The sequence below is a fragment of the Kogia breviceps genome, chromosome 2 (genome assembly GCF_026419965.1).
Source record: "Kogia breviceps isolate mKogBre1 chromosome 2, mKogBre1 haplotype 1, whole genome shotgun sequence".
NCBI lineage: Eukaryota > Metazoa > Chordata > Mammalia > Artiodactyla > Physeteridae > Kogia > Kogia breviceps.
The window spans coordinates 34,437,786-34,465,688 of NC_081311.1; the positions used below are offsets into that span (position 1 = coordinate 34,437,786).

At 35.9% G+C, this 27,903-nt stretch overlaps 1 protein-coding gene across 6 annotated transcripts in view; it reads right to left on the reverse strand.

Annotated features, from left to right (window-relative positions):
- Positions 1-27,903, reverse strand: part of EXOC6 (exocyst complex component 6) — a 209,931-nt gene that overhangs the window by 143,653 nt on the left and 38,375 nt on the right. For all 6 annotated transcript variants that reach the window (XM_059055448.2, XM_059055444.2, XM_059055449.2 and 3 more), the window contains exons 2-6: positions 15,633-15,804; positions 14,302-14,349; positions 14,122-14,212; positions 11,375-11,420; positions 6,697-6,901 (exon numbers count right to left, since the gene is read on the reverse strand). In XM_059055448.2, the coding sequence (XP_058911431.1) occupies positions 6,697-6,901; positions 11,375-11,420; positions 14,122-14,212; positions 14,302-14,349; positions 15,633-15,804 (562 nt within the window). The remainder of the gene's footprint in view (positions 1-6,696; positions 6,902-11,374; positions 11,421-14,121; positions 14,213-14,301; positions 14,350-15,632; positions 15,805-27,903) is intronic.

Genomic DNA, 27,903 nt, shown 5'->3' on the forward strand with positions numbered 1-27,903 from the left:
TTTAGAACACTGCTTCCAAACAGAGTTATGTACAAAACTAACATTTCACACATTATCAATAGATACTCCTTGAAAAAAGGGTTCTATGCTCAAGTAAGTAAGATAAATATTACATACTTTACCTCCCTTCTAGGGGATTTACAATTCATAAGAAATATGCTTAACTTTTTTTAACCCAGGTTTCCAAAACTTATTTGACCATTTAGTCCCATTTTCCCCTAAAGAACACTATCAAAATGTGTGCCAGGGGATATAATATGAAAATGTTAACTGAGACTATGAACTTTAGGTATTTAATGACTAATTAAGCATCAGACTACTCATAGTGGATTCATCTATCACATTAGAATGAGGAAAAAAAAAAACACTACAAACACAAGTCTGCCATTTACTTTAAAAAATTCTCCCTAGAGAAGCTAAAGCTCAGCTCTAAATTCCTTCAAAAAAAACTTTTTGTGCATCTCATGCTAGGCACAGTGCTAGATCTCAGGAAGGTAAATATAAATAGGATATATCCCCTCACTTAAAAAACTCACTGTCCAGTTAAAAACACAAAATATGCAATTATAATGTAGTGTGAAAAGTACAACAGACATGCACTGAGGAGGAAGAGACTATCTCTTGCTAGCAGTAGGGAGACAGAGGAAGGTAGATTTTACAGATGAAGTGATACTTAAGTCAGCTTTTCAGGGGGAAAAAAGCAGCAATTCATCAGACTGGAAAATTTAGAAGAATGGAAGGCATTCCAGGTAGAGGAAACAACCAGTGTAGTCAAAAACTTATGAGATGTGTACTTCTGCAGCACACAGGAAGAGGGAGTATCCAGAGATGAGGCTTTTGTTTCATGCTGAGGAATCTGAACTTGGGTAAAGAGTAACGGGAATCACTGAAGAGTGAGTGATGTGGTTATACTTGAATTTTAGGATAATAAGCAAAAGGAGAAAAGACTAGAGATAAGGAGAATAATTAATCTGATATAACAACAGTCTGGGTATGTACAGCAGAGGATACAGAATCTACAGATATTTAGAAATAAAATTGATAGTTACTATGTAGAACTTTGTAACAAACTACATAGAGTATAAATACTCCTGAAAAGTCTAAAGTATTCTCCAGTTTCTGGCTTGTGAAAATAGGAGATATACTGCTATCTGAGATAGGAAATACAGAAAACACAGATTTAGTGAGAAGATAATGAGGTTACTTTTAGAAATGCTAAGTCTGAAGTGCCTATAGGACATTCGAGTGAATATATAACAAGCAAATCCATAAATGGGACATGAGATCATAGAATTAAACACAAGATACAGAGAATCTCCAAGGGAGGAAGCTACTTAGCAAAATACAAGGTTTCCATTTATGTCACCTAAGGAGATTCCAGAACCAAACTGTGATTCTGACAAAGTGATAACACCTTATGAGAGACTCCAGAAGGCTTCCAATGCTCAAAAAAACAACAAGATATTAAACGGGTGCAAGAAGGGAAACCAAAATTGAACAAAACACAAATTTTCTTATCAGATCTTAAGGACTCTAGTTGTTCCACTATAAGAAAGCTCTCTAACCTCTCAGTTTCGTGGGAGACACCTTCTAAAGGAAAAATTGTAAGGAAAAAATCCCTATAGACAGATGATTAGGAAAGGTTTCTATATAAAACATCTGTCTTTTGGTTGCAGAGGTAGGGAGCTTGATTGTTTATACAAAAAAAAAAAGAAAAAGTGGTGAACTAGGAATAGTCTATTCCTGCCCAGCAGGTAATTCTCATAAACCTTAAGTCCTAGAGCCCATGATTAATTTGGTGGATTGCCTAGGTAGAAAAAGTCCAAAACCAGTCTATGAAAAACAGGTCAGAGACAATAAGTTTAATAATGAAACTCTTCATTAAAATGTATAATGGAACATGAACTTTAAACTACTGTTCACATCTTCACATTGAAAAATCTTCCATGTGATTGTGTTTTTTATCCCCATGGTATACACAGAATTCCTTGTCCAGATGTAGGAGAAAAAGTACTGAAAACAAGAAGGCAAGATACTGAAGGCAAGAACATAACATTGAAGAGCTCACCAGTGGGGAAGAACATTCACTCATCAGAGGCAATCACTCAGGAAGACTTAAGATCCTGAGAATAATGGGAAGTGTTATGGGAAGAGCCAACTGCTTCTCTGACTCCCATTTTAGCATAAAATGTACCAGCAGTCCTGTGAGCATCTTGAAGTGTTGAAGTGTCAGCAGTGGAGGAGAAAGATGATCTCTTCAGAGGAAAACTATGAAATCCCACACTTTATTCTAGCTTAACAGTGAGTTAATATCCAATCTTTTGGTTCTACCGGGGCTTTCTTAACCTATATAGTTCTCTGGAATAATCATATTATCTAGATTCAGAATCTCTGGATTCTTTTCCTGAACTTGGCTTCAAATCTTACTCTCTTACACTTTCTTAATATTTATATTTTCCAGGCTACTAATGTGATGTTCAAACTCTAACTCGCTGGCCTACACTTCTACTATTTCTGTTCCTATAACACCACCCACAACTAACCATACTCCCACCATCCCAATGGTAGGGATAACAGCCCCAGGCCTAGCTTTCATAGAAAAGAGAGGCAAAAAGTGTGGTTTAAATTCTGCTTAGTAGTTTCTTATTTACAGCAACTAAAGATATTTTGGGGAATTCTCTGGAGGTCCAGGGGTTAAAACTCAGTGCTCTCACTACCAGGGCCCAAGTTTGATCCCTGGTCAGGGAACTAAGATCCCACAAGCTACTCAGCATGGCCAAAAAACAAAAAAACAAAAAAAGAATTTTTGTCAACCAAGTATTTAACTAATCTTAACAAGAGATAACTATTAAAATAATTTGAAAATCAAATCTGCTATACGGAGAAAAGGAAACCCTCATAAACTGTTGATGGGAATGTAAATTGGTGCATCCGCTGTGGCAAATAGTATGGAGGTTTCTCAAAAAACTAAAAATAGAGCTACCCTATGACCCAGCAATTCCACTCCTGGGTATACATCCAAAAGCAAAAACAAAAACACTAATAAGAAATGATACATAAACCCCAATGCCAAGATATGAAAGTAACCTAAGTGTCCAATACACAGATGAATGGATAAAGAAGATGTGAGATATAGATGCGCGCGCGCGCACACGCGCGCACACACACACACACACACACACAATGGAATACTACTCAACCATAAAAAATAATGAAATTTTGCCATTTGTAGCAACATGAATGGACTTGGAGGGCATTATGCTAAGTGAAAGAATTCAGAGAAAGACAAATACTGTATAATACCACTTATACATAGAATCTAAAAAATACAACAAACTAGTGAATATAACAAAAAAGAAGCAGATTCACAGATACAGAGAACAAACTAGTAGTTACCAGTGGGGAGAGGGAAGAGGGAGGGGCAATATAGGAGTATGGGATTAAGAGGTACAAACTAATAGGTATAAAATAAGCTACAAGGATATATTGTACATGTGGAATAGAGCCAATACTTTAAAGTAACTATAAATGAAGTATAACCTTTAAAAATTGTGAATCACTATATTGTACACCTGTAACTTACATAACATTGTACATCAACTATACTTCAATAAAAAAATAAAAATCTAAAAAATAATAAAACAATGAGAAAAGTAAAAAAAAAAAAGAAAAGAAAGAAAGAAAAGAAAATCTGCTATAGTCCATCTTCAGATAAGAAACACTTAACTACAAATTTTTTTTAAAATGAGACAACTTTTAAAAAACATTATTATATATCCTCACAAGTCCTACATTATTGTACATAGTTTTCATTTTTTAAAGTAAATTCATCCTGGTAAAGAATTTTCAAAATAAATGCATACTCAAAGTAAAACAATCTATTAAACAAGGCAAATTAACATAGAATATAATACTGTGTAAAGCTGAAACAATTAATAGAAATATAATGGAGATTATCTGATTTATAGGCAATCCTTTAAAAGTTAAAATAGGAAGAAACTTCGAATACTGAATTTTAATTTCCTCTGCTGTGGCAATAATCTGATACAGACATATTTCTTTAATTAGAAAAATGAACAGACAACCTAATCAAAAAATGGCCAGAAGACCTAAATAGACATTTCTCCAAAGAAGACATACAGATGGCCAATAGGCACATGAAAAGATGCTCAACATTGCTAATTATTAGAGAAATGCAAATCAAAACTACAATGAGGTATCACCTCACAGCACTCAGAATGGCCATCATTAAAAAGTCTACAAATGATAAATGCTGGAGAGGGTGTAGAGAAAAGGGAACCCTCCTACACTGTTGGTGGGAATGTAAACTGATACAGCCACTATGGAAAAAAAAGTATGGAGGCTCCTTAAAAAACTAAAAATAGAGTTGCCATAACATCCAGCAATCCCATTCCTGGGCCATATCTAGAGAAAACTCTAATTCAAAAAGATACATGCACCCCAATGTTCACAGCAGCACTATTTATGATAGCAAAGACATGGAAGCAACCTAAATGTACATTAACAAATGAAGGTATAAAAAAGATGTGGTATATATATATATATATATATATAAAATGGAATACTACTCAGCCATAAAAAGAATGAATTAATGCTATTTGCAGCAACATGGATGGACCTAGAGATTATCATACTAAGTGAAGAAAGTAAGAAAGAGACAAATACCATACAACATCACTTATAAGTGGAATATAAAATATGATACAAATGAATTTACTTACAAAACAGAGACAGACTCATAAACACAGAAAACAAACTTAGAGTTACCAAAGGGGAAAGAGGGTGGGGGAGGGATAAATTAGTTTAGGATTAGCAGATACAAACTACTATATATAACATAGATAAACAACAAGGTCCTACTGTTTAGCACAGGGAACTGTATTCAATATCCTGTAATAAACCATAATGGGAAAAAAAATGAAAAAGAATATATATACGTATAACCGAATCACTTTGCTGTAAACCAGAAACACAACACTGTAAACCAACGACACTTCAATTTTTAAAAAAAGAAAAAAGAGGGACTTCCCAGGTGGCACAGTGGATAAGACTCCGCTCTCCCAATGCAGGGGGACCAGGTTCAATCCCTAGTCAGGGAACTAGATCCCACATGCGTGCCACAACTAAGAGTTCGCATGCCACAACTAAGGAGCCCACCTGCCACAACTAAGGAGCCCTGGAGCGCAGCTAAGGAGCCCACCTACTGCAACTAAGACCCGGCGCAACCAAATAAATAAATAATTAATTAAAATTTTTTTAAAAAAAGAAAATAAAAGCTTCTCTAAAGTAGTTTGTAATACTTGAGAAAAAATCAGGAGTTAGAAAGCATGATGAACATAGTTTTATTTCTATGACACTGTGATTATTGGGGGGTTTTAACAGCGAACTCTTAGAAATTTTAATTCATTTAAATAACTTTAAAACTTTTTATTACTGAAAATTTCAAATACAAAGTAAACAGGTAAATATAATGAACTCTCAAGTTCACATCACCTATCTTCAACAATTAATGTTCATACATCCTTCTTTCATCGATGTCTTTACCTACTCACTCTACAAACACCCCATGCATTGTTTACAATTTTTTTCAGATAAGACTTACATACATTAAAATATACAGATCTTAACTATACAATTTTGACAAGCGGATATACTTTGTCATGGTATAGAACATTTCCATCTCCCCAGAAAGTTCCTTTGTGTCCCTTCCCAGGCAATCTCCCCACCCAGAGGCAGCTACTGTGTTGATTTTTTTTTTTTAACCTTAAATTAGTTTTGCCTGCTTTAGAATTGCATGCAAATAGATGTAAGTGTGTGCTTTTCTGTGTCCAGCTTCTGTAGCTCAGCATAATGTCTGGGAGATTCATATGTGTTGTTACACATATCAGAAATTCATTCCTTCTTATTGCTAAGTAATATTCTATTGCATGAGTATAGCACAATTTGTGTATCCATTCTCCTTCTGATGTCCATTTGGCTTGTTTCCAGTTTTTGGCTAGTTGTGAACAAAGCTGCTGAGCATCGAGCATCATGAGGATGTGCTTTCATTTCTCATTGGTAATACCTAGGAGAGGAACTGCTGACTCAAAAAGCAGGTACATTAATTTTATAACTGCCAAATATTTTCCCATTGTTTGCTTTTTTGTTACGGAGCTGTAGGAGTTAATTCAAAGATAATACTTTCAATTTGCTTTAAAAAGAGAACAATTTATAACCTTAGCATAAAAGGGCTCCCACTTGCCTCTGTGGCTGCCACTTTTTAGCTAATTTTATACCAAATTTGACTGCTGAAAAAGTTAATGTGATACTACATACATGGGGAAGATTGCTGAGAGATCAGTTGGTGAATCAAGTTAGATCAACTTTACTTAATTAAATAAGGAATAACTGCAAACCAAAGAAGAAATGCTGATGAAATCCATTCTAAACAAAAATAAGGAAAGCTAAGAAAAGGCTAAAACTAAACAAAAACAAGTATTTTATGTAAGTAAAAAAAGTAAACTTTGGGTATATTCTATAACCTAGATTATTAACTAACATTAAATTAAAAGTCTCCTTTTTAAGAATGTCTGTATGTGTAAAACTGAGTCACTCTGCTGTACAGCAGAGATTGGCACAGCATTGTAAATCAATTATACTTCAATAAATAAATAAAATTCTACTTTTTAGTCTCACCTGTTTCATTGCTGTTTCACCTATTTTGTCAGAATGTTTGCGAATGCTTTCCAAAAAGTCTTTGAGATCAGACATGGAGATTTCTTTAATGTCTTCACGGAGCTTAGGAAGATTTTCTATCATTAGCTGACAAAACCGGTATTGACTAACCCGGGGAAAATACACATTCTCTAATTGTTCCATAGTTTTTAGAGCAGAATAATACCTGTGAGAAGTTAAAAAGAACACTCTATAAAAAGTTCTTATTACATTTACTTTACAAGTAAGTCCAAATAATCAGTCCAACACTCCCAACAAAAAGGATATTGTTACAGTAAAAATAAATAAAATTAACATTTATTTCTATTTACTAAGCACAAACTATCAACCATATGAAAAAGTTGCAGGATGAAAATTCACTAACAACTTCTTTACTTCAGTTCATCTAAATCTATAACATCACAAGCATTATCACAGTTATCACAATACCTTAAATGTATATATGTATAATAGTTCCAAAATTTTTAATTAGAATAGTTATTTGATATATGATTTCATTATATCTCTCCCATCCACATCCCCTACCATCAAAAAAGTACACAGCACACGTTTAAATCAAATTAAAGTAAATTTTTTTTTTTTTTTTTGCATACGCGGGCCTCTCACCGCTGTGGCCTCTCCCACTGCGAAGCACAGGCTCCGGACGCGCAGGCTCAGCGGCCACGGCTCACGGGCCCAGCCGCTGTGCGGCATGTGGGATCTTCCCGGACCGGGGCACGAACCCACATCCCCTGCATCGGCAGGCGGACTCCCAACCACTGCGCCACCAGGGAAGCCCCAAAAGTAAAATATATTTTAAGAAAAATTTTTTGGAAAATTTTACACTCTTTAAGGCAATTAGAAATAATATTGTGTCACAAAAACCATTTAAAAAGCCATTAATAGAGTAATATTTTTCAATTCAAAAAATATTTCTTGAATGCCTATTACTTATAAAAAGCATTGGTGAAGATGGTGGTGTGGGAAGACATGGAGTTAGCGTCTCCCCACAACTAGGGCTCCTGCCAGCCACTGGTGCGGGGCTGTGACGCCCAAGGAGATGGGAGTGAACCAGTTGGAGGTAGGGGGACTGAGGGGAGACGAGAAGTGTAGGCCAGACAGGATCGGCGCCCCTGAGGCCAGGGAGATCAGGAGAGGCAGGTGGGAGGGACTCTCCCGGAGGAGCGGGAGAGGAGCGGAGGGCGATCGATCCCCTGGCCCCTGCTGAGCTCCCAAGCCTGTCCCCCCACCTCCAAAGCCCCATCCAGGCCGCGCGGGTCCTGGAGGCATAGGAGGGAAGCAGGGGAGACCAGGAGAGGCAGGTGGGAGGGGCCCTCCGGGACAGAGTAGCAGGAGAGGAGAGGAGGGTGTTTGCCCCGACCACTGGAGCCCAGGAAGCCTTCTGGGCTCCCAGGTGAGGTCCCCCGCCCTCTGAGACCAGGGGTGGGGGGCACGCCTAGGAACCTTCTGTTCCTTGAGCCTAAGCCCCACCCCCCACGGCCCCCAGGACCTTTTCCAGACCTGTGGGTCCAGAGCATTGGCCCCACCCACCACCCAAACGTCGCCCTTGCTTAGGCCCCGCCCTCCACATCCGAGGCCTCGCTCCCCACCCCCTTTTTTTTCCTTTTCCTCCTCCTCTTTTTTACTATTGTGGTACTGATATACCTTCTGGTCGTTGATTCATCTGCATTTTTAGTTTTACATTCTTTCTAACATATCTGTTAGTTTCCTAGTCTTCTTTTATTTTTTACTTTGTTATTGTTCTTTTTTTTTTTTGCCACCCCACGGGGCTTGCAGGATCTTGGTTTGCGAGCCCGGGGTTGGGAATAATCTCCTGCAGTGGGAGCTCCGAGTCCCAACCACTGGACTAACAGAGACCTTGGTACATCCAACCTGACTTAAAACACTGATATCTGTGTGACAAAAAAATAATTTTTTTTAAAGAAGAAAAAGAGGGACTTCCCTGGTGGTGCAGTGGTTAAGAGTCCGCCTGCCAATGCAGGGGACACAGGTTGTATCCCTGGTCCAGGAATCTCCCACATGCCAGGGAGCAACTGAGCCCATGCGCTCCGACTACTGAGCCTGCGCTGTAGAGCCCGTGAGCCACAACTACTGAGCCCACATGCCACAACTGCTGAAGCCTGCGTGCCTAGAGCCCGTGCTCCACAACAAGAGAAGCCACCACAATGAGAAGTCCGCGCACCGCAACAAAGAGTAGCCTCTGCTTGCCGCAAATAGAGAAAGCCCACGCGCAGCAACAAAGACCCAATGCAGCCAAAAATAAATAAATAAATAAATTTATAAAACTAAAAAAAAAAAATTTTTTAAATAAACTCACTTTCACGTAAAAAAAAAAGTAGGTTCACGAAGTATCCAGCACAATGAAAGTAAACAGACCCACCCACATCAAAGCTCACACCAGGAAATTACAGACCACAGATGACAAAGAGAAGATACTAAAAGAGAGAAAATGTGGGTCACAAACTATGGATGAGAAATCAGAATGACTTCAAACTTCTCAATGGCAAATGTGGAAGCTGGAGGGCATGAAAGATAGGGTGTGTGTGTGTGTGTGTGTGAGATATAATAAGCCTACCTAGCATGCATATGCAGATCTTAGTTTCTAAATACCATTACTCACTAAAAGGAGCTGTACTTTGGAGGACGGCTCCAGATCTAGGACAAGAAAAGTACAACATGAGTCTGGAACATCTTACTCATTGTAGGGTAAGTAAGAAAGCACTCAAAGACAAATGAGGACACAGGCACTGGCTTAAGGGGTTCCCCTAGCCAAACTGGGGACAATTTGTGCATCAAAAAGAATAAAGAGAATTACAGATTATAATTCATTTATTTTTTAAAAAATCTGTGAGTCCATAGTGATAATCAGAAAAACAAAGAGCTAAAAAGAAGAAAAGTTCTTTACATAAAAATCCAGCTAATAAATGTTAAAGGAATGATAGAAGTATAAAAAATCACCATTTTGTAACCCCAATGTGATAAGTGACTAAAATAAAAATCCTAAAACCACTGGGTGAAAGACTGTCAAGAAACAGGACTCAAAATATCACCCCCCACAGATTATTTATTAATTGCAAAGAGAAAAATATACCTTTTCTTAAGAGATCTGATAGCCATCCCCTTAAGCAAATGATCAAATTTAGGATAACCTAGAGATAATCTGATAGCATATACCTTCTGATATCATACACAATACCACTTATGTTGTACTCATGCCCAAAACATGTAATCTGCATCTAATCATGAGAGAATGATCAAACAAATCTAAAATGCCCTGGTCTACAACTAACCTTTTCTTTGTTTTTCATGAAAAACAAAGAAAAGTGGGAAGACTATTCTAGATTACAGGGACAAAAAAATACATACTAACCAATATTTCAGGAAGGAAAAGAAGATATAAGACATTTTGGGGACAACTGGGTAAATTTAGATATAAATATTAGATTATGAAATATCTGAAGAAATATATAATGTCCCAAGCTTGAAAATAGAGAAGTAATATAAAAGTTAGTTATTTAATGACATAAATATAAATACCAAAATAATTTCTTAAAAGAGGTAAAGGTTTTTGCCCCTAGGAAGGAGGAATGGTGAATGGCAAAAAGGGAAGGTGATGTCTGGTTTTTTTTTTTTGCAACGAACACACAGAACTATTAACTATATTGTACTTAAAATATAAGGATGTACAACTTTGATAGATAAAATACAATAAATTAATAATATACACATAAAATAAAAGACTCTTGCACAGGCTCCGGACGCACAGGCTCAGCGGCCATGGCTCACGGGCTGTTCCGCGGCATGTGGGATCTTCCCAGACTGGGGCACGAACCCGTGTCCCCTGCATCGGCAGGAGGACTCTCAACCACTGTGCCACCAGGGAAGCCCTAAAAGACTCTTTCAGAATAGATTATGGCTCATGTATTAGTTAGGAACAAAATCATTCTACTAATTAGTACCAATTGGTAAAGACCAATAAAATTCAACGTAAAGCACTATGAAGCAGAACATACACAAATCTAAGTACAGATTTGCATATACTGCGATGTGAAAATTAAGCAGTTATTAATAAACAAGAAGAAATGATTATTTCCCTATTTCAAGCACATCTCATTCTGATTTTTCTATGTAATTTAAAATTGTTCATCTTTAAAACATTTTAAACATAATTACATCTAATGCTCCTACAGCAATTCATAAACTACTTTAAATTACTTTATCTTTCATCTGTCATGTATTCATATGTATTATAAAAGAGAACATGAACTACACTAGCCCAGATTGTCAAAATGTAACTACCCACACTTTGCTTTCACAAAGTACACACTTGGTCTTTGATTGTATGCGTTAATGTGTTAAGTTAATCAATATTTTTTCATTCCTGTTCAGTTGTCTATTTGTTCTTCATCAATATTATCAATCTCTGATATCAATTACAAAGGACAAGGATCCACAAATAAATGGCTAAGGACTGCTTTACTGAATGATCCTGATGGGCAAATTGCATTAACAAAGAATAGTTAAACACAGAAAAGCAAAACTTCAGATGATTCACTATAATTTACAGTAATTTTATCTATGCTTTCAGTAATAGGAAAAAACCTCTTATTAAAAACAATTAGGACAGAAAACAACTCACCTTTTTGCACTCATCTGTTCTTTCAGCTTACTGTACATTTCCAGCACTGCATTAAAAAATATAACTTATTTTAGCTTTCAAAATAAAAAAAAATTTTGAGAGATGAAAAAAATTAAAGCAAGGAAGAACATATAAATTCAGTAATTTTCTCTGTACCTTGATTTAGGCTTATATTTTCAAATAAAATTTTATACTTCAATTAAATGAAAACATTTTAATTTCTACATATATTGAACATTATATTATATAAACTAATACATTATATTGAACTGGGAACACTTGTACATGCTGACACCTATAACTGAGACATCAACCTAGTAACAATTATCCTAATCAGAAACTTACTAATATCTCTTCCTGCAGTGGAAGTGGAAGTTTGGATTTTAGTTATTTGAGAGAGAAAGTTGAGCAAGGTGAGATTAATTGATTTTGATTCAATATACCAAATAAAATAATGCAACTGTGTTACAGCTCACTAAACAAAATTTCACACCAAACACAGAGAGAAAGAAAAAACTCAAAAGTTTACAGTGGAGAGTAAATTATAATAAAGGCATAAATAAACATAACAAAGTATCTATATTTGTTTTATCATTTCCATCGAAGGCTCAGAAATACAATTATTCAATAAAATTGTTATAAGCTTCAGCAAGAAGACACACTGCCACCAAAAAGGTTTTAATGCAACAATATAGATTACCGTTCATCCTTAGTAAAATTTCAAAGTATAAAGTAGGTAAATTACTGTTAGATTATCAAGTCAGCTCACATTTTCCTAGACAAGAGAGACAGACACATTTTTTTTTCAGATTTTTTACAGTCTTATGGCTACTCCCTAGGGGGCTTCAGGTTCACAAAAGATATTGTTTAACTGCCCGAAAAACCATAAAAACTGCAATGGTGGCTATAATGAACCAGCCCTAACTCTGCAGACCCTATGTATATCTCTATCAAAGTCCCTTTATTGCAATGCAATGTATCTCACATTTTCTAATCAAAGAGTTACAGTGAACACATAACCTAGGAAAGAGCCTAAAAAACTGCTGCTACAAGTATAAACTTTCTTTGAAGTCTCCTGTTTTACCTCAACAATTCATGTAAATTTCACATCTACCTTATATTTCCATACTGTTTTCATATAAAAATAATGCTTTCCTCAAAAATAATTAATTAACTAATATACCACGAAAATGCATTGTTTACCCTGTGACTTCTTATATCCTCTCATACTCCTCTTAATCTAAGGAGGAGTTAGGCAGTTGTACAGTAATGGCTTACTTGTCTTTATTCACATTAGATGATGGGACCCTTCAGAGCTGGGACTATATCATTTTCAACTTTATATTTCCAATACCTACCATAATGCCTGACACAAAAAAGTATGTATGAGTGTATAATTAGAGAGAAGGATAGATGGAGGAAAGGAGGTAGTTCTGGATGTGGCTATTAAGAACACAATGTTGATATGAACTCAGATTTCCTGTCCAGCCTTGAGAGCAAAGACAGTAGCAGTAAAAAAAAAAAAAAAATCTAGCTTCTACTTCCCTTTATTTCTCTATTTCAAATATCCCACTAGGGTTGAATAAGCTGAATTTACTCTTTCTTATTCCATCAGTACCCAATTTTTTAGGCTTATTACCATTCAGGGACAAAGCATTCAAACCTAGAGGCTGTGTTCATGACTATTTCAGTGTATCTGATGGTGACAAAGAGGTATTATTAAGCATTACTATAAGGAAATAGGTTTCTCAACCCTAAAAGCTAACATAATAAGCAGACATTTTATTTACTCAAAGTTAATGTGCACATATCCCTGGGTCCATTAGAAATTAATATGAGCAGAATTTCAGTGATTCTAAAACAAAAAAGAAAAACTTTATTCTCACAAGTCAGAAAACAATTTTTTTAGCTAATAAAATATGCTAACAGTTTATGTAATTTGTAGTCTAAGCAAATTTACATTATATAAATATTATACAAAGCACCTTATTCTATTGCCCTGGATATGGAGGTTCAGGTTCCTTCAAAAAAAGAAATAAGTTAAAAATGGGACACTGAGATTTAGCTTACTATATTAAAAAAGGATGTCATACACCTGTTTCCTTTTGTATGAACAGGGTATATCCAAGTAAAGAAAGTACTGGTTAGTTTCTTCAGAATTTATTTGATGTCCCAGGAATATGTGAGCCCTAACAGAGACACCAGAAACTCAGAAACCTAAAAAGTCAGTCTTCCCAAAATATAGGAGGAAAAGTAAGACCAAAAAAGGGAAAAGATCTAGCACTTTTGGATGTTTTCTTATTAGCAAAATGAAATTGTGACCAAAGACAAACCTGCTTAAGTGACAAAAAGAAAACAATTGAAAACTAAAGGTAAAAAAAATTAGGCAAATTAGGAAAATGAAAGAAAATGTAATCAAAAGACACTCTCTCCATGGGAAAGTATTCTGAGGGGGAAAAAGGCAGGGGGTGGGCTGGGGAGGGACAAAGGGCAAACTAGGCAGAAAGGAAATGGAAAGGTAGAGGTTGTTCTAGGAGACTGATGTGACAGATCATCAAATAGGGGCCTTATAATAAGGAAAACCATGAAAATTCAGGGAATAAAGTAGATAAGAAAGAATACCATGGGCTTTGCGGGGGACAATCACCACGTAATCTGTAATACCTATAATGAATAATGACTATACACTACCATTAAATTACAATTTCACCAAGCTGAACGTTACATTATAGACAAGTTTAACTTACCTGGAAGGCATAACTGCAATTTTTCTACTACAGTTGTAATATTCCTCTGCTGAATTCTACATCGAATAATATCTTCTGTTTGGACTATCACCTTAAAAAGAAGAAATGTCCATATTTTAAAATGAACAGTTAAACTGCATCCACATACTGAATACACAAAAAAATGTATCATTTTCTCACCTCCTTTCCAGCATCTTGAAATCTTCGGTTGGTATCAGTAACTTGCACCTTAAAAATAATTTCACCTTAGTTAGACAAATACGCATAAAACTGCCCTGATGTAACTGCTCACCCTTGTAATCAGATCATGCTTCATGAGAAACTTAGAACAAAGAAATGCAAATTCAAATTAACTCTACAGCTTGAACTTGAACTTTTGATTGAAAAGGGCTTTTGTTAACTTCAATTACTTATGACAGTTCTTTTTAACAGATTCTGTGGCAAACTTCTCAAATTTAATCCAGATTTTTGAACTTTACTTGCTTCTCTAAGTCTGTAAAACAATTCAAATCACTGACCCAGTTGACCACTGGTCCCTTTTTGATAACTTCAATGGGGTCTATGTGCCATTCACTGTCTGTAGGAAATGGTGATTGCATTTTATGGTAATTAAACATTCATACTTTGCTGAATGCAAACACTGGGTGGTTGATTAACATCAAACACGGAAATCTCAATCCACAGCAACATTTTAATGCTGCAGGTGCAGGCAAAGCTCAACCTCAAATTTTCCCACATATTAAGTGACTCATTAGGTCATCATAGTAAGGAAGCACATTCTGGTTTATTAAAAATCTCATTAATTTCTGAACAAAGATGCTCAGTGACCTCATTGATGCTGTATTTGGTCTCTTGTTATCTGAATATCCTGTATATAATGGTTTTCTAATCATAACCTCTGGTGAACCAGGGTCATTCTGTCTGCTAAGCTCTCCAAATGTAAAGAAAGACAAATAGGACAATTCTTATAACTAAATATTTTGTATTCTGACAGAACAAATCCAGGTCTCATTTAATAAATAATGTTTTTGCTGTGTGGCAGAAAATGTAGACCAACTTACCTTAAGAAAACTACACATTGCTATTAAACTAAGAAAAAAACCCAAAAACCAGTTTCACTATTAAATAATTTTGAGAACACAATCATTTATAGTAAGTTTTTACAAGTTTTCAGAGGATAGCTTTTTATCAATATTGTACTAATCGTCACTTTAGAACTCTAAAACTCCAAATGAGGCCTTCCATTGTGTGAATTGTTTGAGTTCATTTCCCTGCATGGAAAGAAATCCTGTTAAGTCAATGCATTACTTGGTTTACAAAAAAAAAAAAAAAAAGAGAGAGATTACTCCTGTCATTAGCATGATAACTGTATTAATAGAGAATTCCCAAATATGTACACTAATCCATTTCTTAAAAATAGTGCATTTAATAATGATTTGTAAATATGCACTATAAACTAATACTTGAATAATTTGAGAGCAAAGGTAAATAGAATTTTAACTATTTCTTACCTTCAGTTTTTCTGCATCAGTCCTTACTTTAAGGAGTTCTGTAATAGCATCTACAAAACCCTGATGATGAAAATTACACATCTTTTCAATTTCCTTGTCATGATTGCGGATACACGCATCTAACTTTTCCATAAACTTCTTGTGCGCATTTGGTTGGTCATCATACACAGACCTGTAAATATACAAAAAGAAAGCTAACATTAACTTCCCAGTTCACCAAAATTTACTCTTTATTAAGCCCAATCTCTGCAAGAGCTGATATCTTAAAATAAAATCTCTGAACAAACAAACTAGGTTGATAGTACTGACATTAATAGAAATAATTTGGGTGGAAAATACTTAATTTCTTTTTGAACATGTTAATATTTAAAGAGCCACAAGCCCTCTAGATATATCACTAGGCATCTGGAAATAAAAGTCTGAGATTCAGGAGATGAGTCTTCAACATACTAGTGCTCAAAAAAGAATCACTAAGTGAATGATGAAGGAATGAATGAACAAACTCCTGATTTCTACAGCGTTTACTATGTGTCAGGACATATTCTGAGTGCTTTATATATTAACTCTTTAATCCTCATAACAAGCCTGTAACGAACATAGTATTGTTATTACCCTTGCTAATTTACAGGTAAGTTACAGATTATGTAACTGTCATAAATTCCACAACTAGCAAGTGACAGCTAGTTGCTAGTTGTGGAATGAACATGAATATGGGATATGAATCCTAGTAATCTGGCTCCAGAGTTCATATTCCCAAGTATAAGGCCATACTGCAACCACCCCAATGTTCTCTAAACATGATGTATGCACTCCTACTGTATCTTAGCTCCTGCTGTCTCCACACTGAGGGACTTCCCCATCCACCATGCAGGAAAGGATTAACCTTGCCCAAAAAAAGTTTTGGCCCTTGCCCCCAACTCCTGGGCGGTTAGCCTTTGGAATGTCCTGCCTGATAGATGCCTTTGTTTACTTGGGTGCCTTGGGCAATGCCAAATAGTCTAAGCTAACAGTGTGACTTACAATGTGATTTACAGTTGATGGGGGCATGGGACCACATGGTATGAGCTCTGGAGGGGCTGAAGATTAAGATCAGCAACTCAGGCAGTCAGTCGTGCCTATGGGACAACCCCCAGTAAAAGACTCCATGGCTTGGGAGAGCTTCCCTGGTTAGTAATACTCCATGACTGTTATCATGCATCATTGCTGGGGGAAATAAGTGCTGTCCACATGACTCCAGTAGGAAAGGACAATTGGAAGCCCCCTGCTGGAACTCTCCTAGATCCTGCCTGATGTGCCTTCTCCTGTTGTTAATTTTAATCTGTATCTTTTTAAAAATTATTATTATTTTACTTATTTATTTAGGCTGCACTGGGCTTTGGTTGCAGTGCACGGGCTTCTCTAGCTGCAGCACACAGGCTTAGTTGCACTATGTGGGATCTTAGTTCCCCAACCAGGGATCAAACCCGGGCCCCCTGAGTTGGGAGCGCAGAGTGTCAACCACTGGACCATACTGAACCTGAAAGCAGTCTTGGGGACCTCCCAAAAATGTGCACCCCCATCTGTTGCCCATGGTTTGAGGTTCAGTTCAAGTCCCATTTCCTCCAGCAGGCCTTTTTCAATCATTTCCATGCCAAGTAATCTTTTCATCTGTAGGACAGATGAAAAGTCAGTCTGCTCACTCTGACACGTTATATACAAATATTTCTTCACACTGTAACTTAAATGTTTCAAGTATATGTCATATATTGTGTTTCTCCACAAAGACCATAAGCTTCTTGAGGGCAGCCTCCATGTGGCAGATTTTTAGCAAGTACCTATTATAACACTAGACACAGCAATATAAGGTTGCAATCATTAAGAACTTGGGCCTTCAAGAGCTAAGCTAGAACTAGGCTCTGATCTTGGATATCTTCTCTTTTCTACCTACACTGTCTCTAGATCTCACCTAGACTTGGAGTTTTAAATTCCATAAACACTCTGACACCTCCCAAATTTATATTTCTAGGCCTGACCTCTCCCTTGAACTTCAAACTCATGCATCACTCCAACTGGATATCTGATAAGCACCTCAAATATGTCCAAAATGAATTTCTATCTTCTTCCCCAAACCCTGGTCCTCCCACAGCCTTCCCTCATCTTAGTAATCTCCATTATTCTAGTTGTTCAGGCAAAAAAACCTTGAAATCATCCCTGACTATTCTCTTCTCTCACCTCCCCACCAAAACAATCCAGCCACATCTCACTACCTCCACTGGTATCACCCCGCACTAAGCCAACAACGTGTCTTGCCTAGATTATTGCCAACAGCTCCCTAACCAGTCTCCTTGATTCCACCCTTGTTTCCCTTCAGTCTGTTCTCAACGAAGTAGACAAAATAATCCCACTAAAATATAAGTCAGACCCCATGTCTCTCTTCTGCTCAAAACCCTATTTTTCTTACAGCAGCCTATAAAGCCCTACATAATTCTGCCCCATATTATCACAATGACCTCACTTCCTAATACTTTACTTATTCCTCGCCAGCAACACTGGCCTCCTTGTGGTTCCTGAAACACAGCAAGCACATTCCTGTCCTATGCTTTGCACAGGCTGTTTCCTCTAGTTGGATCACATTTCTCACACATGGCTGTCTCCCTCTCCTCCTTCAGGTTTTTGGGTCTCCTTCTTGATGAAGCCCTTTCTGGCCACAATATCCACATTATAAACACACACACACACACACACACACACACACACACACACAATTCCCTTTCCTGCTTTTTTTTTTTCTAAAATAAAGGAATTTACTTTGTCACTGCATCACTCTTACCACTCTTGAATATACTTTCTATTTCACACTTTTATTTTCTGTCTTTGCTCACTGGAATGTAAGTTGCAGGAGGGCAGAGAGTTTTTGTCTGTTTTGTTCCCTGTTGTACACCCAGCCCTAGAATAGAGCCTACCATGTAGCAGATGGTCAATAAATAATTGATAGATGGACAGATGGATGGATGGAATCAAAAAGGACACTTACTAGCTGTTCAACCTCAGCTAAGCCACCCAACTTCTCTAAATCCAAATTCTCTCAACAATAAAACAGGGATTTAAAAAAGTATCTACATCAGAGTGTTATGAGGATTAAATTAGTAAATACATGAAAAACTCTTAGCACAATAACTGACACATAGTAAGTGCTCAATATACACTGGCTACTATCATAGTATGCACATAAGAGACAACCAAGTCCTTGTTAAATAAGTGAACCATCTGCTGAATAATGAAGTACTGGCTGCAAGTATCAAATAGCTAACACTCAATTACCCATGTTGTAGGAGTTGACTCCCCCTAATACCTGACAATTGTATAGGAACTTTTATAATTTTTACATCTAATGTTTCATTTATTTCTTACACTACACCAGAGAAAACATCATTGCCTCCTTTTTACAAATGAGGAAACAGGCATAGAAATGGTAAATGAGTTGCCCAGCGTCTCCTAGTTAGTGAGTGACTGAGGCAATACCAGAATTCCCATCTCATGCTTTTCCCATAATTAACACATATAGCTAACATGAACTTTTAATTAAACAAACAACATTATAGCAAAGGAAAATTTGTGTGCAAGAGGAAATTTATTTAACTGACCCTGGAGTGCTATAAACAAATTTTTATTTCATAATTGTGAACAAGTGTTGTATTTCTTTAAGTAATGTATATATACGCATTTCTAAGATCATTTTTTACATATTTTAATAAAAGTGTGATATTTATCTGGCTCTTAAAATACCAGGTAGTAAACAGAAAATACCAAAAGAACCGGCTCTTTTTTTTTTTTTTCTATTACTGTTGTAGCATTGTAGCAAAAAACTAGCAAGAAGTATTTCAGGACTGGCCTACTACAATGTCACTCCAAAGGAAAGTTTGACTCCTTTTGTGAGTGCAACGGCAATACTGTTATCTCCTTATAAAATAACACTGACATATAAATAAAAAGAAAGAAGAGAAACAATAGTTATTTCCCAGAAGTCTATTTTATTTTAGAAAGTTCTTAAAGTCCAAACCTTAGTGTGCCTTTCCAATTTATTCTCTAGAGCTTTAAAAACTACTCCTACTTTATAGTGATTCAGAACACTGCCAGTGCATCTATCATAGCATCTATTTATATATACACACATATATAGGAATAAAATACATATATTACAGCATATATATTAAAACATTTAATAGCAGTGTAACTATTACAGCACGTGAACACCTTTTTTTCCTATTGATATTATTAGTATGGAGAAAAACAATATCATAACATATGTAATACCCACCATCAATTAACAGAAAAGCAAAGCCTGAAAGGGGTGAACTACTTATATTCCATGCCTTCTGCTATTAAAATAGAATGGTAAGTCCCAACATAGGAAATAAAAATAACATTAAAGAATTAGTACTGTGAATGAGAAGGAAGAGTAGGTTTTGATCTGCCTACTGATAAGTCTCTCCTGACCCTTGGTAACCATCTGCCATTCCAGTCCTGAGTACAAGCTGCTCTCCAAGCTGATACAACCACTTGTCAACCACAATCCATATCAACAAGATCATTCTGATCAGAGTACACAGAAATGAAGTTGAGAAAAAGAAATGTTCTAAATCACAGAAATGAATTACATTTAAAGCAAGTATTGAAGGATGACCTGGCAAGTGCCAGAATCCAAAATTCACCAAATGATAGAATATTCTACGGTCCTGAAAAGAACCCTATAAAGTTAATAGTTCTGCCTTTCTTTTTTTTGCGGTACGCGGGCCTCTCACTGTTGTGGCCTCTCCCGTTGCGGAGCACAGGCTCCGGACGCGCAGGCTCAGCGGCCATGGCTCACGGGCCCAGCCGCTCCGCGGCATGTGGGATCTTCCCGGACCGGGACACGAACCCATGTCTCCTGCATCGGCAGGCAGATTCTCAACCACTGTGCCACCAGGGAAGCCCTGCCTTTCTTAATTTAGTAGATGCAACACAAATCTAAAAGCCAAATCCAAGTACTCAAAAAAGGCATTAATCACGACATGTAGTTGATTTAACCCTCTACCCACTCTTATGAAAAGTAAAGTCAAAAATAATCACTCTAGGGCTTCCCTGGTGGCGCAGTGGTTGAGAGTCCGCCTGTCGATGCAGGGGACGCGGGTTCCTGCCCCGGTCCGGGAGGATCCCACATGCCGCGGAGTGGCTGGGCCCATGAGCCATGGCCGCTGGTCCTGCGCGTCCGGAGCCTGTGCTCCTCAGCGGGAGTGGCCACAGCGGTGAGAGGCCCGCGTACTGCAAAAAAAAAAAAAAAATTACTCTAAAAATTTGCCAATAAAGCCAATGACAAATAGCTAAGTGAATAGAGAGAGGCTGGAAGGGAGAAAAGGTGGGTATGTACAGAACACTGGAAAAAGGAAGAAAAGAAAAGCAATTCTTATCCCAAGAATTTTTGCATAGCAAGAATTATCAATCTTCTCTTTGAAGGGATCTATGCTTAATTATAGAGATAATCTGGTGAGAAGGTGGAGGGAGACGTTTATGGAGAGAAGCAGAGAAGATGTGCACTCCCTGTCAACAATTCCCCAGAGACTTAGTGGACTAAAGAGGAGTCATATTCTGCTGCTTCTGGCTTAATGTAATAAAGACTACAAAAAAAAAAACAGTAACACACGACCAAGTACTCACTATTAGGTGACTTACATGCATTATCTCATTAGTATTCACTATAGCTTAATGATGTAGATACTGTTAGCATCCCAATTTACAAATGTAGTTTGGGAAGATTAAGACTTTAAGTCCAAAGTCACAGAGTAGTGGGACCAAGATTTAACCCCAGGTCTACCTAGCTCCAAAGCCAGTGCTCTTAACCATTATTTTAGACAGCCTCTCCAATCAGAAATGGTGATAAGCAGCATGAGAATGCAGAGAAGTTACCAGCATAGCAACTAACCAGATCACCTTTGAAGATCAACAATTGAGAATGACTCAGTAGGGAATCCCTGATGTGCACTGTTGCACCCATCAGGTGAAATCATCCAACGAACAGAAAAAGGGGATGAGAACTGAGGCATAGCTAATTGTTAGGCAGTATTAAATTACAAACGCAAGAAAATAAGGAGGAACAAAGTATGAAGCAGAGAAAACTGAGAGCCCGGTACTCAGCTAACCTCAGCTGAAGGGACTCTGAAAAATCTATTTTTCTTTTTCCTTTTTATGTCTTTGAATGATAACCATTATTCTTTGAAATTCTGACTTGCAGGGCAAGAAAGGAAATACCATTCAGCACTATTCATTCCTTGAATCTTAAATTGGTTAACAGTTGTATCCATCTAATTAGTGTGCCAGATATATTGCTGTTCTAAATGTTCAAGCAATATACAATGTTAACGAAAATAATTTTTTCTTCTTTCAAAATGTCCCTGGGATTTTATGTCTATTGGCAAGCCTAATCAAGTTTCTATAAATAAATACACACAGATATGACAAAACAAGAAACAGTGAACATTAGAAAGTCGGTAATTTTCCACTACCCACATCCACTATGGTTGCAACTTAGTGCTCCATATATAGATAATGACTTCAATATAAGAGTCCAGTCAGCACTTCCAAAAGCTTAGCACAATAAAACCTTGCTTCTGGCAAAATTTAATGCTAATCAGACAAAAATCAGATGCAAAATAAATTTTAAAAGAAGAGATGGCTTTAAAACTTCGTGAAGAAAAACAAAGATGGACTATGCTACACTATGATTTTATTTACATATTTTAACTTTAGCAACTAGGAATGCATAAAAGCATTCCTGTATTTGTCTTGAAAAATGTTTATGTCTTAAAAGCATAGCTAAAAAAAAATTTTAGGTACACACTTTCTATCTTCATTATATCTAATCTTCCACACCAATGCAAAGTACGGAAATATGAGTTATCTCACAGTATATGATCATCTGATATATCAGGCTTATAGGATGTAAACAAGTAAATGTGCTTTCTGAAATGCCTCTTGAATTGTATGCATAGGGCTCCACCTAGTGGTAATAAAGTAAATATAAGAAAACTAAGATGTCATTTAAATGTTAAAATTGGTTCTTTGAAAATTAATGCTTTTATCATGAAATCAAATGTCTTAATGGAGGCACTCAGGCTACTTCGATATTTTAGACAGATGCTACGTTCTGTTAATAATATTAGTAATTTACTAACCATATTCCAATTTTTTTTAGGAAAACATCTTTCTGAAGGAAAACAAGTATTCACAAGATACTATGTGAAAAAGAACTCTCTTCTTATTACTGGCAACATTAGGATTTTTTTGTCAAAAAGCATATAATACCCGTACACTATTTTCAGTATCTTTTTCTTTCATTGTATCTTCATTGTAAAAAAAAAAATTCCATCATAACTCTAAAGAAAATAAAATGTTTCCTGAGAGATTACTTTTTAAATTTTCTTTTACTAAAATAATTGTATCAGCTACTTCTGACTTCCACTGTATGCTTTTTAATGTCATTTTCTACCTTTTCAAACATTAACCACATTTTTTTCATCAGTTCCTCAAATGACACATTTGCCTTAATTCTGTACTTCTAGTAATAAAAAACTGTGTTTGCATCCATTTGAGCATTCTATATTCTTCCAGTCCACAGGCATTTTTCTATTCTCTCACCAATGTTTCAAATGGCTTATCAAACTTAATTTCTAAAATATTATTTTATATTTCCAATAATTAGTATTCAAGATTTGGTATTTCATATTAATGAGATTATTTATGATACTTTTTCAGCAATTTCATATTTGTATTGAATGCTTTTTGTGTTCTAAGTACCAATCATACTGATTAGTACTGAAATTTTGGTTACTAACTATAAAAATACACTTTTCTAATATTAAACATATTTTTGACAATCACCCTAGGATTATCAGCTTTTGACAAATTTAACATTCCTAAAAACGCTGCTATGAAAACAATGTTAAATGTAATACAGAAAAAGTGATCAGAAGTTTTCAAAAGCTATGAAAACCATCTTATCCAATACAAATTACTTGCTATCAATCTCAAAAATAGTTTTAAAAACAGGTTTTCGGGATATCAATAAATTTGGTAAATTCAGCAAACTGGTCATGCAACAAACCAGTCATTTGGCAAGTAATTTAAGGCCAAGATTTGAAAATATTTCCTTAAATAGAAGCACATGAATTGCTAGTTTAAGTTCTTTCAGAAAAGGATATATATAAGCCCCAAGTATAAAAGGGCAGTTACACACCAGTGAGACGCTACTTTGTCTCATCAGCAGTTCTCTGTGCCTACTGTACGGATCCTGGAAACTAGGAGAAGCTATACTGAGATACTCTAACTGCTCCTACCCTAAGTGACCGCTTGGTTTTTGTATCCTAGGCTAGGTAAATTGGAAATGTAATCTAGTTTTTCAGTGGAGCAGTGTCTTCAATACCAGTTTATAACCCACTTGAAAACCTGCAGCTAGAGTCAGAAATGGGACTTGAAACACTGCAACTCTCTTCAGCAGCCTTTAGATACATTTAAGGTGCCCCAAATTCCAGTAACATCCATATGAGAAACAATGAGCTAAAATATTCAAAGAGAGCAAATGAGTTCGCACTGGGGAGAAAAGCCCCTTTTACATAAGGTCACATGATTTGGAATTCTTTTTTTTTTAACCATCGAATAGCAAAGACACCATTTCCCTACCTTAAATACACAAAAGGACTGCTCAAAGTACCACTCCATCTTGGGGAAAAAAATAAATTTATATTACAGTTACTTAGCAATTTAGAACAGCAAGAAAGAAAATAGTCAATATAAGGTGTCATGTTAAATGTTAGTATTCCTAACATTTTCCAACCATTTCATCAAATACGTCAAACATGAATAACAAGTTCCCATAACTTTCCCTGATTCTCTGTAATCCAGGTGCAAATAAGAAGTGAAATAGCTCCAAAGCATTAACAGCAGGATAAAGAGAAAGGAGAATTATTTCCAACAATATTCATTAAGTACCAACCATGTACAACAGCAACTGAAAATTAAGCGCAAAATACAGGCATATGCACAGGTAACTTTAATACAGAGGATGGCTGCTCCCTAAATCACTGAAATTTATCTGTGCTGAGCCTAACTCTTCAAGGAGGCAGGAAAGTAAATGAAGTTTTATAACACAGGTACAAAATTCTCTGACACATCTTCCCTTTCCTTTGAATTTGGACAGGCTTATGACTGCTTCAACCAATGGAATATATAACTTAAGTAACAGTATGTGACTTCAGAAGCTAGAAAAAAATGCCATGCAGCTTCCACATAGATGTCTTTAGATACTCATTCTGGGGAAAACCATCCATCACGTAAGAAATCTAACAATCCTAAAAATGACATGCTGAAGAGGCCACATGTGGGCACTCCCAAATGACAGCACATCAACTGCCAGCAATGTGAGTGAGCCACCATGGCTGTCTAGTCCAGTTGAGCCTCAGCTGATTTTAGCCCAAGCAGCAATCAACATCTGACTGCAGCCACACGAAAGACCCCGAGCCACAACTGTCCAGCAGAATCCTTCCCAAACCTCTGAAAAAGTTTTCTAAGTACATGAACAAATTGTTTGGACATTTGCTTAAAATATTTAAAATCGAATTAAATTTAAATCTTTTCCAGAATAATTCCTTTTTTCACTATTTCTTCTTCCCTTTTGGCACTAATCCTTTTTGGCACTGTCCTTAACTTCTTTTTTGACCCCAGGATGCTCCTCCCCACAATATGCCTCAATCTTAAACTTCCTTCAGAATTCACCTCAAGATAGTTCCTTTGGGATACTTTCATGAACAGCTATATTGAATAATGACTTCCCCATTACCTGGAATTTTTCCAGCTCTTTTACATACAGTCTATAATATACCATCTTTCATTTATTTGTATAACACATCAAATTTTTTCTCCAATTACTTAGTGTATGTTTTATCTTCTAAATTCCTTGGGAACTGAAGGTGTCTTCAGTCCACAAATGCTGTGAGGATGCAAAGAACTGCAAATCTTAATAAAGAGAAAAGGTTCACTAGAGGGCACTCTTCACCAAAAAGTAATCTCTAGAAATCCAAATATTTTTCTTTTACGATTGTATCAAAATACGATGTGCATCTCACACTCAACCTTAACAACTAAGTACTGTGAAATCAAAATAAAAATATTTCCTCCTTTTTAAAATCTGCTTTATGCTGTTATCTACTGCTTTAATATAATGGTTAAAAACAGCAGAACAACAAAAACAGACATACAAATCAATGGAACAAAATAGAGAGGCAAAAAATAAACCCACACACCTACGGTCAATTAATCTACGATAAAGGAGGCAAGAATATACAATGGAGAAAAGACAAGCAAGTAGTGTTGGGAAAGCTGGACAGCTGCATGTAAATCAATGAAATTAAAACACTCCCTCACACCATATATAAAAATAAACTCCAAATGGCTTAAAGATCTAACTGTAAGACATGATACCATAAATCTCCTAGAAGAGAACACAGGCAAAACATTCTCAAACTTAAAATGTAGCAATATTTTCTTGGATCAGTCTCTCAAGTCAAAAGAAATAAGAGTAAATATAAACAAATAGGACCTAATCAAACTTAAAAGCTTCTGCACAGCCAAGGAAACCATTAACAAAATGAAAAGACAAACTACGGAATGGGAGAAAATATCTGCAAATGATGCAACCTACAAGGGGTTAATATCCAAAATATACAACTCAATATCAAAAAAACAAACAATCCAATAAAAAAATGGGCAGAAGACCTAAATAGACATTTCTCCAAAGAAGACATACAGATGGCCAACAGGCACATGAAAAATGTTCAACATTGTTAACTACAAGAGAAATGCAAATGAAAATCACAATGGTATCACTGGTCAGAATGGCTATCATCAAGAAGTCTACAAATAATAAATGCTGGAAGGGTGTGGGGAAAAGGGAACCCTCCTACACTGTTGGTGGGAATGTAAATTGGTGCAGCCACTATGGAAAACAGTATGGAGGTTCCTTAAAAAACTAAAAATAGAGCTACCACATGATCCAGCAATCCCACTCCAGAAAAGCCAGAAAATATAGCCAGAAGAGACGAAAACTCTAATTCAAAAATATACATACATGCACCTCAGTGTTCATAGCAGCACTATTTACAATAGCCAAAACATGGTAACAACTCAGGTGTCCATGAACAGACAATTGGTTTAAGAAGATGTGGTGCGTACATATATATTGAAATATATACAACGAAATATTACTCAGTCATAAAAAAATGAAATATTGCCATTTGCAGCAACATGGATGGACCTAGAGAATATCATACTAAGTGAAGTAAGTCAGACAAAGACAAATATTATGTATCACTTATATGTGGAATCTAAAAAAAATACAAATGAATCTATATATAAAACAGAAACAATGTCACAGACATAAACAAACTTAAGGTTACCAAAGGGGAAAAGGAAGGGAAAGAGGGATAAATTAGGAGTATGGAATTAACAGATACAAACTACATGAAATAGATAAGCAACAAGGATTTACTGTATAACACAGGGAACCATATTGAATATTTTATAATAACCTATAATGGAAAATAATCTGAAAAAAATATGTAACTAAATCACTTCGCTGTATACCTGAAACTAACACAAAATTATAAATACTATACTTGAATTTTAAAAAATTTTTTAATTAAAAAAATAACAGAACAGAACCATAAACACCATAACAATTCTCTGGCAACTCCAAGCTCCTATGGGGAAGCATAGACAATCTAGCATAGGATAAACTTTTATATATTACATGGTGCCTGACATATCATAGGCACTCAGATATTAAAAGAACACACAGAAAAATAAGTTTACTAAAGAACATCTTAAACTCAGTGTTTGAATTTATAAAAAATATGAGTTATTTTTATATTGAAAACTGGTGGGAAATTAGTACTGACTCTTAAGGTAAGATCTAAAGAAACTGAGTATCAGTCAAATATAAACAAAAATGTATTTCACTTATCTTCTCGACCAGCATTGGAAAAATTTATAGATAATTTTTATGATTTGTTCCATGTTAAATATCTTATATATGAGGATAATGCTAAAATTACTGAATGAAAAGTAATCTAAAACTTCTAACAGATTGATGAGTTTTTTAACCTACCTCTAAACTATATAACATCAGCATTTTTATGGGAAAAAATATGTCAAGCAAAGTTAATGTTTAAAAAAATAATAATTTTTGGAGGTCCTGGAAAAGATA